General features: G+C 35.6%; 1 protein-coding gene across 2 annotated transcripts; it reads left to right on the forward strand.

The window, feature by feature from the left end:
• The first annotated feature begins 913 nt into the window (after nt 1-913).
• On the forward strand, nt 914-4,063 carry LOC111884772 (uncharacterized protein At4g26450). Of its 2 annotated transcripts, none has more exons than XM_023881088.3 (5): nt 914-1,212; nt 1,424-2,991; nt 3,080-3,260; nt 3,481-3,535; nt 3,830-4,063. In XM_023881088.3, exons 2-5 carry the CDS (start codon nt 1,514-1,516, stop codon nt 3,883-3,885), a joined length of 1,770 nt encoding a protein of 589 aa, XP_023736856.1. In that variant the 5' UTR covers nt 914-1,212; nt 1,424-1,513; the 3' UTR covers nt 3,886-4,063. The 2 variants fall into 2 exon arrangements, with proteins under 2 accessions (XP_023736856.1, XP_023736857.1); XM_023881089.2 differs by having other exon boundaries at nt 915-1,212; nt 3,481-3,559.
• Nucleotides 4,064-13,290: the final 9,227 nt, after the last annotated feature.

Raw genomic sequence — 13,290 nt, forward strand, 5'->3', positions numbered from 1 at the left:
AGCCATCACATCCCTTTAATAAGGGTACTAATCCCAAAAATGAGGGTTTTATATGTATGTGACCACTACATCATGGCAACTACGCTGCCATGCTGTGGTACTTAAAATGAATGCACATTCTTACGCCGTGGTGCCTTCCCCCACTACGTCGTGACCAACCAAAATTCCAAAATTTAAATTTTTAAATGCCAAAAACACGAAGGAAAATATACGTAGAGCTGGTGTTACATATAGAAAATATTTATCAAAGACAAAAGACCCGATTCCAATGTGAAATTTCTTAAATGAATTGAAATTGAAAGAAATTTTAATTTGATGAAACATTTCAATGTTCTAAAACTAGAACTATTTAAATTTCAGTATTGAAAAATTCTTTTAAGTTTAAAAAACTCGTTTATTTAAATTTGAGTTTATTTTAGCAGCATGTAGTCGTTAAAAAACAAACAATTTTCTTTATAAAATGAAGATATTTAATCGATCTCTTTTACTGCAAAAGTCTCCTTATATAATCTGCTGTAGATTTTTGTTTATGAAAAACAAACACCAATTAACCTCAATTTAAAACTAAAATACTTGATGCGGTGGAGCTCCTCAATAGAGTCCAACGAGTCATTCATTCTAATGTCATATCTTCTAGATCCACAAATGTAGTTTTCAAAAGAATTGGTTTTGCTATCCAAAAAGGGCTAGGCGCAGCTTGTTGCTCGTTTGCCTTAAATCGATATGTATTGAAGTATATATTTCTATTGCTAATAAATGTCTAAATACTTGAACTTTGAGACTTTGGGTCATATGAAGTATCTTACGCATCAACCCAATATGAAGCCCAAATATAAGCCCATTGTTAAGTCCAATGTGCTTATTTGATTATAGATTATTCATTATTGACCCTCTTAAAAATCTATATTCATTTTGATTTTTTTGACCATTTTCCGATTTCAATCTCTGTAAAAAAGCCTCCTAATAAAACTTCCGACCAGAACACATTTTCTTGATGGCTTCTTTCTCTCTCCGCCGTGTCAATGGCGATCGGAGCTTCACCCCTCGTTTTCACCACCGTCCAAGTTAGTTCATCACCTACATAATTCATTAACGCCGCCGTAATCCACCGACGGGCCTCCGCCGGACCCTCAATTAGGACCCACGTAGTAATAACTTCATAATAATTCCACCAGCAAAAATCGTTTCCCCTAAATTCATCCACCAGCACAGGTACGTCAATGAATACACTCATACTGGTAATTTGTTTCCAAAGAAGTCAGCTTTATGTCTCCCAATCTATCACTCTATCCGGGTTAATTTCTCCAGACGATCCAAGATCCATGCCATTTTGCTAATTTTGCTTTAGTAATTGAATTCGTTTATGTGTTTGTATACTTAATTAACTTGTATACGAACGTGTTTATGTTGATTTTCTCGGCAGGGATTCAGTTGACTACAAATTGCCAAGCGTAGCCAATCTCGTTTTCCCCTTTTATAGGGCAACATAATCAGATAATTCAAATTAGTAGTTATGCAGAGGCATCGTAATCCTGCAAATGGATATAGGTCTAATCCTATCGGAATCGGCGGCAGTGCTGGTGGCGTAGCTGCCGGTGGTCCGGGTTACCGAAATTACAATCGGAGTGGTTTTGGCCGGGGTCAGCCTCCTCCACCTCGCAGGATTGATATCTTCTTAGAAGCTGGGAAATTAGCAACCGAGTATCTAGTTTCAAAAGGTTTACTTCCACCAAATTCGCTTAATGCCAAATGGCAAAATAGTAATCTGAAGAATCAGATCGGTGGTGCCGACGGCGTTTCTGATGCCGTTTCCGGTACTACTACTAGTCGGAGAAGGCTTTCCGACGATTACAGTGGCGCAACAGGTTCACGAGATGGAATTAGGGCTAGGAAAACAACGGGATCTTTCAAAAACCCTGCGTTTGAATATAATCATGAAATTAACCGAAGTTCTTCATGGTCCGAAAAGGTTAAAGGTTCTTCAGATAAACAAGGAGAGGGTGATTCCTTTTCTGGATCCATGGAAGAACAAAGATCCGGTAAAGATGGTACCAGTGAGGACCAAAAATCAGTCTCTGGTGATTTAGAATCAAAAAATCACAATACTGCTAACATAGAGACAACAATTGAGAACCAACAAAACCAATCCCCTGATGATAATCCAAGCATCAAGACTCCAAATTCAGATCAGGTGAATGTTGATGACTCGAAGAACCCTAACATGAGTACAGAAGAGGTGATTACAGATGATAGTAACCAAGATTCAGAGAAACCTATCGTTAAAGAAGAGAATAACAACAACACTGCAAACAATAACAATAGCAGTACTAGTGATCTGCTAACACTCATCAGGTTTAACAAAGTACCCACAAGAACACGTTCTTCCATTAAGGGCTCAAAAAGCGACCCGGTAGACAAAACCCAGAATTCTGGAGAACCCGAGAACAAAAATCAAGAATTAAACGATGAAATGAAGATTGAAGAAGATGAAAAGTACAAATTTGGACATGGGGTATGCACAAGATCTCAATCTTTCCCTCAAAGATCCTCCATTTCTGAACAAGAATCAAGTGAAGAACACCATGGATATGCTAGATGCAGCTCTGATTTATTGGGTAGAGGTGAGAAACGATCACTCCAAATCAATGATAACACAGAAGGATCCAAGAAGCTTAAAGATTGGGTTTCTCCAAACACTCAAACAGATGATTATGCAGAAGAGAAGCAACTTTTTCCTAGTTCTTTGTCTTCTTTCAAGATTTGTGATCTCAATTTAATGGGAGGCTCTGAAGTAAACGAGAATAATCACGATACCAATAAAGTCATTGCCTTTCCAGCAATCAGTCAAACAAAACAAGAGCCAGTGACTGTTGACTTTGACTTGTCAATGACTAATACAAGGCGGGGAGCTGATGGGAAAGAAGTTGAAATCATTGATTTGGATTGTGATTCTGTACAAGATGATAAAGATTTCAATAACTCAGAACGGAGGTAAGTCGATTTTTTTATATAAAATATTTTTACAAAATGGAATTTAATTTATCATATAACTAAACATAAGACCTTTTCAATTACATAGGGAGGAAGCTATATTTACAGATCTTGAAAGCTTTCCAGATAGCATGCAGAGAGTTAGTGACATGCCTCAAGATGGTTATGGGCTTATGATATCAGAGTTGCTTGAGGCTGATATTCCTAATTCTAGTGTTTCATCTGGTGTTAATTCTATGCATAATGAGATTAGTCTCCAAAATGAAGAGGTATAATTGGTAAAATAATCTTAAAGTAAATGCAAGTATGTTGCTTTTGTGAGTAAAGAATTATAAGCACATTGCTATTATTGGTAAAATAATCTTAAGCAAGTTGTTCGTATATTGCTATTATGGGTAAAAATAAAGTTGGTTGTGAAAGCCTGAAAGGAGTAAAGTATGTTGCTATTTATGATGGTATTAAGTTTGAGTGATTTGATGGTTATTTCAGGGGATTCTTGGTGACGATGAGTCCATATATATGTCATTGGGAGAAATACCGATAAGTATGCCACAACTTTAATTTATTGGTAATTTTATTTTATTTATTTACTTAAAAAAACCGTTGCTATGTGTTCATAACGAGAAAGGGCATTCACATCTTTTCGCACAGACGAAAGATCGATAGCAAGTTTTGGGTTGGACAGAAAATTGCAATCTTTGTCCAAGTCCAAGGCATGCCAGATGCAGTACAGCTTGTTCTGTCATGTCATGTTAGAAGACTTGATTTGTTTTTGTTTTCTTTTTCATTTTGAATTGTGGGCCCGTGTACTTATGGGTGTTTTTTTGATGTGTCCTAGGTTTTGTGCCGGTCTGGGATCAGCAGCCGTCGCAGGGATACGATAAGCGGTATTAGAAAATGATGCATATAGCATAAGTGTGTGTGTAATGTGGTATGTTCATTTGTAATAAAAGATGCCATTTTAGGTTATTTAATACTTTAGAGTTTGTGTATTTTGGCTTTTCTTTTATTCAGATGAATTGAACACATGGTTGATTATTATAATTGGAATGGTTAATATTTCTTTTTGTTATATATATAATATGAGATATGAAAGGAAAATAGAAAATTATATTTGAAAATAAGACGTGTTTTGTTGTGTTGTCCAACGTGTTGTTTTTGGTTTAAATATGAAAATAAATAAAATAATATTGTCGGGATCATGTTTATTGTTTGTAGATTAAGTTTATCTTTTTATTTATTTTTTAAATTAGAGTAGGTTATAAGTTAAAAGATGATGTTCATCAGTTCTGATTTTGTGGTTTGAATGTTTTCGTTACCTAATTTGGTATCCACGTGGTTGATTTATCGCTTGTGATTATTTGGAGAACCACCCATTTTGACGCAATTAGGTGGCAACAAATCCAGGGTACGATAATGATAACGTTATGCAATCGATCGTACAAAGTACAAACACTAGGCAATCGATAGGGTTCATGATATTAGGGTTTCAAATATTATTAATTAACAATCTCAAATCTATAATTTAACGTGAAACGCATAAACTTTCATCGACGGGATTACGGGCTTTAAGTGTAAAATTGTGCAAGTCCAGAGGGCGAGTGTAAAATTTCGCAAGTCAAGAGGGTTATTTGTTAAGTACAAATCTTCATAAATGGTCCCTTAGGTTTTTCAGAATATCAAGTTTATTCCTTAATATTTTTGCTCTCGAGAAAAACCTATATGGTTTCAATTTTTATTGTGGTTGATCTCTTTCTAACTGTCTTATCTAAAAATACTTTTATACCCTCCTTCTTTATAGTATTTTATATTTATTTAACTAATATTAACATAAAAAATATAAATAAAAAACCCTATTAATCCTAACTCTTCATCCCAAGACGCGAGTTATCTTCCCCATCTTAATTCTCCTTTTTTTTGGTTTTGGCGGCCCCATGTTTTCCATCACTCTTTTGCTCTCAAGAAAAACCTATATGGTTTCAATTTTTATTGTGGTTGATCTCTTTCTGACCGTCTTATCTAAAAACACGTTATACCCTTCTTTATAGTATTTTATATTTATTTAACTAATATTAACATAAAAAAATATAAATAAAAAACCCTATTAATCTTAACCCTCCATCCCAAGACGTTAGTTATTTTCCCCATGTTAATTCTCTTCCCCTTTTTGGCGACCCCACGTCTTCCATCACTCTTCCTTTCCGACGACATTCAAGATTAAAGCCTTAACTACTTCACCTCCTCAATCTTTCTTCTCTGATTTAGCTTCCATCGATCTTTAAAGACCAGGTAAATTTCTCTCTGATGTCGTCGATCTTCAATCAATCTTCTATAATGTATCGTGACAAAAATGCAAAAATGGTGGTTTGTCATTTTTTGTGGATATGACCCAAACCTTTTAAAAATTGGATTGTTGGTCCTTATTGAGAGGTTTGTTTGTGGAACAAGGCCGTGGACTTAACTTCCGTTTGTTTGTGGCTGTTAAACCCCTCACGTGCATTGCACACGAGGGCATAATTATCGTTTTACTTGAGGGACCATTTTTACAATTCCTGAACTAAACCCACTTGTTACCGTCTTAGCGCCATATTACACAAAAAATATTTTAGTTACCTCTCACACTTCCATCTTCTTGGTCATTCATTTTAAATGCAAAAACCCTAATCAAGATTTGGTCCAAGGTGTTTATTTGTTTTTGCTCTTCAACTATAAATGGTGTTCGTAATGTGGGCGATTAGGCTAAAAGGCGAGACGTATGACATCACAAATGAATATGGTTAGTTTCATTTATCCTCTGTTTACGAAATTTTATTGGGTTTCTTGATGATCTTAAGAACAGAGCCTAAAATAAAACATCTGGTAATTTTTTACTTAATGTTTTTTTTGTATCTTGTAGAGCGTGTACCAACAATGTTCACCATAAAGCTACACCATGGTGGAAATTTTACCAAGCTTCTAAACACGAAATATGTTAAAGATGAAGTGTGATATATCGATTTAGTAGACATTGATGAGTTCTTAGTTCTGAACTAAACGCAATGATGCTAGAGCTAGGTTACTCCGTACCCCCAGTAATATATTACCATTTTAGGATTCCTCATGAAGACTTGGATTTTGGTCTTAGAGTTTTAGGGAATGATAATGATGTCTTGAATTTGGCTCAATATATTGGAGATAACAAGGTCATTGGAGTGTATACAGAATCCAGGGATTCCTCTTCGAGCATTGCAGGAACAACTTCAAAAGGACTTCGAGGTTGGTGTTTCTATTGACAATGTATTCAGGGCCAAGGCTATTGTAACTAAGATCGTGAAAGGTGACTATACGAAACAATATGAGTTCTTGAGGGACTATGTCCTTGAATTGCAAGCAACCAATGTTGACACAACTGTCAAGATTGATGTTTATAGTGAACATAACCCATCAAACCCAACGAGGAAGTTTAAAAGAATCTACATTTGCTTAGATCCTCTGAAAAAAGGTTTTAAGGCTGGCTTCAGGGATCTTTTGGGTTTCGATGGTGCGCATATGAAAAGGCCATTTCCTGGGCAGGTTCTAACAACAGTTGGGTTGGACTCTAACAATGACATTTACCCCTTGCTTATGTCATTGTTGAGACAGAGAACAAAAGTAGTTGGATATGGTTCTTGGAGTGTTTAGGAGAAGACTTGGATCTTGGTTCAAACTCAAACTTTACTTTTATCACAGAGCGACAAAAGGTATCTCTTCTAACTTGTATTATTCGTTAATTATTATTAAATAAACTAAACACTTAATTACTGTTAACACGCTGTCGCACACGTATTAAACAAATAAATTTATCACTGCTGGTTGCACTAAAAATATAGCACAGGGAAGCAGGGTCGAATCCTCAAGGACACAACATAATGATCAATGCCTTTTTGCATCAGGCACAATCTAGTAAAGACAGAAATTATAAAAGGGTGGTTTTTTTATTAAACTAAAAACTAAAAATGCAGTGATATTAAATTAAAGGAAAACCAATAATAAAAACGGTTTCAGCTTTGTTGCAACTTTCCTAATCATGCAACTGATCCAGATCTGATTATTCGGAATGCGTTCTATCTAAGCTGGTACTGAGAAAAACTAACACGCTCTAGTAAGTTCTCTTTTACCTACATTAGTTAATCAAAACAAGCTCTTCAATTAACCCTAATTTTTTACTTTTCAATTAAACAAGCTCTTAATTAAATCAGAAAAATTACATTAAGCTCTTTGTAAAATTCCCAACAATACCCAATACTTCTCACAAGCTCGGAAGCGTAAAGATATGATTGTTACAGTTTATAATAAAGTCAAATCCCAAACACGGAACTGGTTTATTACTTGTTACTTATTACTAGTTGATAAGAACAATTACGTATTCTATAACTGATTAACTGGAATGATAAAACCCTAGCTAGGTGATCAGACTAACAAGAAGTCAAAATCAAACATTCATTAAGAACAAAACTGAAAAATCTAGATAGAAGCACAAATCAAAAACCAGATCTAATGATTAATCACATGAAAAGTACTTGTCTTTGCAGAACTGAAAACTAAGGTTTAGCCAGACATGGCTAAATACTGATAAAAACAAATGAAAAGAGACATCAAACAACTAACCTTACTAATCTACTTGAAGGAGATGATCCACAGTCTTCAGGTCTTTAGAAATTGTTGAAATCGAAGAAGAAACACCTCCAAAATCGTATTTTCGTCGTCTGGAGCCTCCAGAATCGTCAACTTAGGTTACAAGAATGCTATAAGGGTCTATTTATACGTCCAGCAGCAAAAACGACGCGCATGCGATCACATGTAGACAACCTGCGATCGCAGGTTTTGAAGAAAACGCGTCTTGTGCCTTTTTAATGAAGTAGGATGCTATTTTGGAACTTTTTGGCCAACCTGCAATCGCATGTATTGAGTTTTCACTCCTGGATGAATTTTTGGCACAAAAAACCTCGAAGACAAGTTGCGACCAAACCTGCGATCGCATAAAGGCCCCATGCGATCGCATAGTCACAACATGTGATCACATGTTTAGCCTATGACGTTTGAAACTTTGTCTACTTTTCAAATCATTTTGAATCGCGTCAATCAGAGTTACAGTTCATGAGATATGGTCAAAATACTGACAGGAGGTCAAAGCTGCCAACAACATCCTTTAACTTTAGATTGCAGATTTTATCTTCGTGTGATCAATTCGATCGAATGTTTCTTGACCAAAGCATCTTGAAAACATTCCTAAACATACTTCATAAGTTTCAAGCTCCATTTTATGCTCCAAATGCGCATCCAACTGTTCCTAAAGCACTGCTCCACTTAAATTATCTGAAATTGACATAAAAACATGAGCAATACGGGAATTCTAACGAAATACATGAGTTGAACATTATTTAAATAAATGACATGAAAATGTACAAAATATGATCCTAAATGCTAATGAAAACTACCCTATAAGATGCATAAAATGGCATCTAACAATTATTGTTATTGTTTTAGGGTTTAATACCAGCAATATCCCAACTATTCCCATGTGTTGAGCACAGGTATTGTCTCAGGCACATACATCAGAACATGAGAGTGAAATGGAAATTGAAAGAGTACAAGGATCATTTATGGAGATGTGGAACTGCAACCACTGTACTTGAATTTGAACATTGCATGAGAGAATTTAGCAACTATGACAGGGAGGAATGTGAATGGCTTAGAAAGATTCCTCCAAAACATTAGGCAAGAAGCCATTTTATAGGTACATAACTTACCATAAATTACTATATGTTAAATGTGGACATGTACTTAAAACAGTATGCTGTTCTTTTTAACAGGCAGAGCAATCTCTGATATATATTGTTGAACAACCTTTGTAAGGTATTTAACAGCAAGATAATATAGGGAAGAGATAAGCCTATCATAGGTTGTTTGGAGTATGTTAGACAATACTTGATGAAGAGAATCTATAATGTTATAAAGGTGATGGACAAGGCAAAAGGGCCTTTAACACCCACTGCAACAACCATATTGGATGTAAACAAGTCTCATGCATCACATTACATTGCTAGGTAGAATGGGGGTGAGAAATACCAAGTCACTGGGGCATGGCAAGATCAACATGTTGTAGATGTTAGGAACAACACATGTACTTGTAGTAAGTGGGAGCTAATAGGCATCCCCTATAAACATGCCATTGCAACCCTTTATGAAATGACCAAGAACTCAGAGGATGTTGGTGACATTTATAGGTGGTTCAATAAGGTATACTGGTTGGATACATGGAAGAATGCATATTCCTATAAGGTAGAGCCCATAAAAGGAAGAACAATGTGGCCTAAAAGTTTGTGTCCCACCACACTTATCCCTCCAATACATCATAAGCAACCAGGTAGGCCTACAAAGAAGAGGAAGAAAAGTGAGGATGAAAAATTGAGTTAGAGTCAAAGAGGGAGTCAAAGTCAGAGTGGTACTCATGGTGTAAGTCAGGAAGAAGGCTGTAAAGTTGGTCCTGATGGAGTTAAAAAATTAACAAGGAAATATGTCAGTGTAACATGTGCAAAATGCAAAAACAAAGGTCACAAATTAAGGACGTGCAAAGGTCAAGGAGGTGGATGAAGGTGGGTTGCCAAGCTAGGTGGAAGTTGAAGATCAAGGTTGTGTTTGTTTTGGCAGATGTTATTTGCTACTTTTGAAAGTGTTTTGATGTTATAAAATTTATGACTTATGGTTATTTTGGTTTTCATTAGTATGATAAGTTTTAGAACATATATATGGTTGCATATTTTAGGATAATGTAATTGCACCATATGCTTGACAGTTTGGTTGATGTGTTTATAGTCTATTATGTAATGGTAGCCTTGGTTATTATGGTTTTTGGTTATTGTTGTGTATCATGTAATTGTAGTCAATTATTCATATTAACCTTTCTTTGACCTTACAAACAACTACAAAGAACCTTACAAACATAAGCAATTCCATAAAATTCACATTTATATCAGGAAGTCAGTTAACTTTGACCTTACAAACAACTACAAAGAACCTAGGTCAAAGTACCAAAACCCATTAATCCACCCAAAAACCACACTTTTATCGATCTTCAACAAAAAAATCCAGCCCATTGCCCTATTACCTAAACCTAAACAGACCGTATGAACAAAATCACAAAAAAACACCCAACTAGCCAACAACAAAATCTTTAGAGCTGTGCACCAAGCTTGCACTCAGTTCATATTTCTCAATAGTCCAAGAATAATGACTTTAGACCTTTCACACATGGGGGATCAACCAATCCGATGAAGCGACAAGCAGAATCCTTTAAAAAGCGGAAAAAACAAATGTTATTAGATTACAAATCAAAGTGGGTGCAAACGGATTTCTTTACCTTTTGAGGGCAAGCATAGAAACGTTTGCCTGGGTTCTTCAGTGTCCATGAGCATTTAACAACAGCAAAGTTACCACAAAAATAGAGAACCACCGTGTGATTAACGGAGAAGACGATCGATAACAAAGACAGAAGAGAGAAAGAAGAACAACTTGAAAGTTGCAGAAATGTTTGTGGAAGAACTTGAACATTGGGGAAGGCTCCATATATTAGTTTAGGAATTGTAAAAATGGTCCCTCAAGTAAAAACACATTTATGCCCTCGTGTGCAATGCACGTGAGGGGTTTAACAGCCGCAAACAAACGGAAGTTAAGTCCAGAGACTTGTTCCACAAACAAACCTCTCAATAAGGACCAAAAATCCAACTTTTAGAAGGTTTGGACCATATCCACATAAAATGACAAACCATAGGGACCATTTTTGCATTTTTGTCATGTATCGTCATCGATCTTTTTGGTGTATATGTACTTGATTCATAGGAATGCTAACCAATTGATGAATATAGTTGTTGTGTGCTTCCATCACGTAGGTATCAAACAAGAAATAAGACCCATTTTTTTCTCATCTCAAAATCGCACAAATCCACACCCTCTTCTTCTTCAATTATCAAATTTTTGGTGCTAATTTCTTGTTACCCTTAAAAATATGAAGCTGTAGTGATGGTCAGTTAGCAATTGTTTGGAAAAAATGAAGGGTGGATGCAACTGGTGTAGGGATGTTGGTAATTCTCTTATTTTGATTTTTCTTGGCAGATGTAGTGTTGGTTAGTCGTTTAGCGGTGATTATGGTGGTCAATGGTGTTTTAATGATGGCGGTGATGATCTGATGGTAAGGTGAGTGTAAAGGAGGTTGTAAGGGTGCTTTGTTTGTCATTACTGAAGGTTGTAGTCATGGTGGGGACTTCTGGTGGAGGATAAATGTCTAAAAGGTGTTTGATGATGGCTAGAATGGAGGGACGAGGGTTATTTTTGGTGGTAGAAGGTGACAACTTGATTATGATGTTGCATACGTGAGCAGAAAAGAAAGGGTGGTTTGGCTAGGTGGTGTAAGGGTGGTGGTATTGATATGGAGAAAGGTTAAAGTTCCCCAAGATGATGGAGATCGATTCTTTTAGACATGAAAAGGTATAAGCTTGGATGTGAGAGAGTTGGGTGATGGACCTAACAAATTTGAAGACGATGGTGGTGCTCTGGTGATGGTGAATGTCCGGTGGTAGTGGTCTCTTGAAAATGAGAGTTGTAAGAGAGGGAAATGAGTGGGGGTGGGGTAGGGTAGGGGTAGTATTTGTTTTGTGTTTTGATTTTTTTTAATTTTTGTAGTAAAAGAAAATGAAAAAATAAACTACAAATATCAGTAGGTTATTTACAAATTTTGAATTACTTCTTTGTACACTATATTAGTTGTTATGTTTGATAAGTTGACTTTTTCGTCCATGATAACTACTTTTATTCTCTATTTACTTGTGATCATAGACATAGCGTAATACAATTATCCATGGTCAAACAAGAGTTTTCACAGAACAACTAACTCTTGAAAGTGATTGGCCTTGACTTTTATTGATGGTCATTGCAAACTCAACAATAAAGGGGATTGTTTGCGGGTAAATTTGAATGATATATGTTTTTCAGAGGGAGTTAAGTGAATGGTATGTATGAACATTCAAGCTCCACTATTATTTGTATAAGTGATTTCTACTTCAATTACACAAGTTTCGAGGTTGGTTATCATGAGTTTTACATAAACATACAATCCTATGTGTGCATGGAACCCTAATTGATCCATGTCTTCTCTAATTGAACATACAATATGAACAACAACATGCAAACCCTAGATCTACGTATTATAATCGAAAATCACATGATAAGGATTAAGATACATACCTTTGATTGTTATGTAGTAATAACAATCTAAAACCTTGTAGATCTTGAAGCTTGGGAGCAAGTATCACAAGTGTAATACCTTTAATGGTTCACAAGCACACTTAGCAAGAAGATGAGTTATGAGAAGGAAGAAGAAGCTCTAAATTTTGGCTGGAACTCTCTAAGGTTTCAAGGTTGTCGAAAATCATAAGTGAAAGAGTCTTTATATAGTGAGATGACTTAGAGCCAAAGCTAGAGTTAGGATAAGGAAACGCTAATTGCTTTGCTTAAGGAGCAAGCAAGCCTTAAACCTTCCATAAGATAGCCTATGGCCGAAAAGTCTAGAGCCTCTCTAGAAGATTCTCATCCAAGCCTCATAGGAGGGTTCTAAGGATTCTTCCTTAACTATTAATAAATTACCAAACAACACCTACACTTTTAATTAATATAATTAATCCAAAAATTAATTCCAAATGAATTTTTGAATAACTATTAATTAATAATATGATTTATAATTAATATATTATTTCCATAATACATTAATAAATCGTTTATTTCAATTTATTAATTAACTTAATAAGTTCTTCCTCTTTTCTCAATTAACCATCATGTCTAGTTGCTAGTGTGAAGGCAACCCAAAAGGACTAAGCTACTATCAATTCAAACATATACCAAATATAGTTATGGACTTAGACACCTAATCCAACAGTCTCTCACTTGGATAAGTCTAATAACTATAGTTGCAAGTATGACTTCAAAAATTGACTAGAAAGTTGTAGCTCTCAAAACCTCTGTCGAATTCTGACCTAGTCAGATATGTGTCCTAAGATAAGTGATCATATAATCCTCTATTATGCAAGATATCATGTGGACAAATGAAATGGAACAAAATCATTCTCATTATCCAATAGTTTGTTTCCCAATTTCTGATTTGTAATGAAAAAGAACTTAATTGAACACATCAACTTAGTCCTGACCGGGCCCGGCGCATAAGTCAACACCAAATCATCGAGGGTCCCAAGATATCACTTTTCCGCTTAAGGGGAAAAAGAACCGATAAAC

The sequence above is a fragment of the Lactuca sativa genome, chromosome 7, assembly GCF_002870075.4.
Source record: "Lactuca sativa cultivar Salinas chromosome 7, Lsat_Salinas_v11, whole genome shotgun sequence".
In the NCBI taxonomy this organism is placed as follows: Eukaryota; Viridiplantae; Streptophyta; class Magnoliopsida; order Asterales; family Asteraceae; genus Lactuca; species Lactuca sativa.

Excerpts from the sequence above, each read along its gene's own strand:
- LOC111884772 (XM_023881088.3), top strand. The coding sequence starts at position 1,514 with ATGCAGAGGCATCGTAATCCTGCAAATGGATATAGGTCTAATCCTATC. Across the intron at positions 2,992-3,079 it reads TTCAATAACTCAGAACGGAG|GGAGGAAGCTATATTTACAG; the intron begins GTAAGTCGATTT and ends TCAATTACATAG. Across the intron at positions 3,261-3,480 it reads TTAGTCTCCAAAATGAAGAG|GGGATTCTTGGTGACGATGA; the intron begins GTATAATTGGTA and ends TGGTTATTTCAG.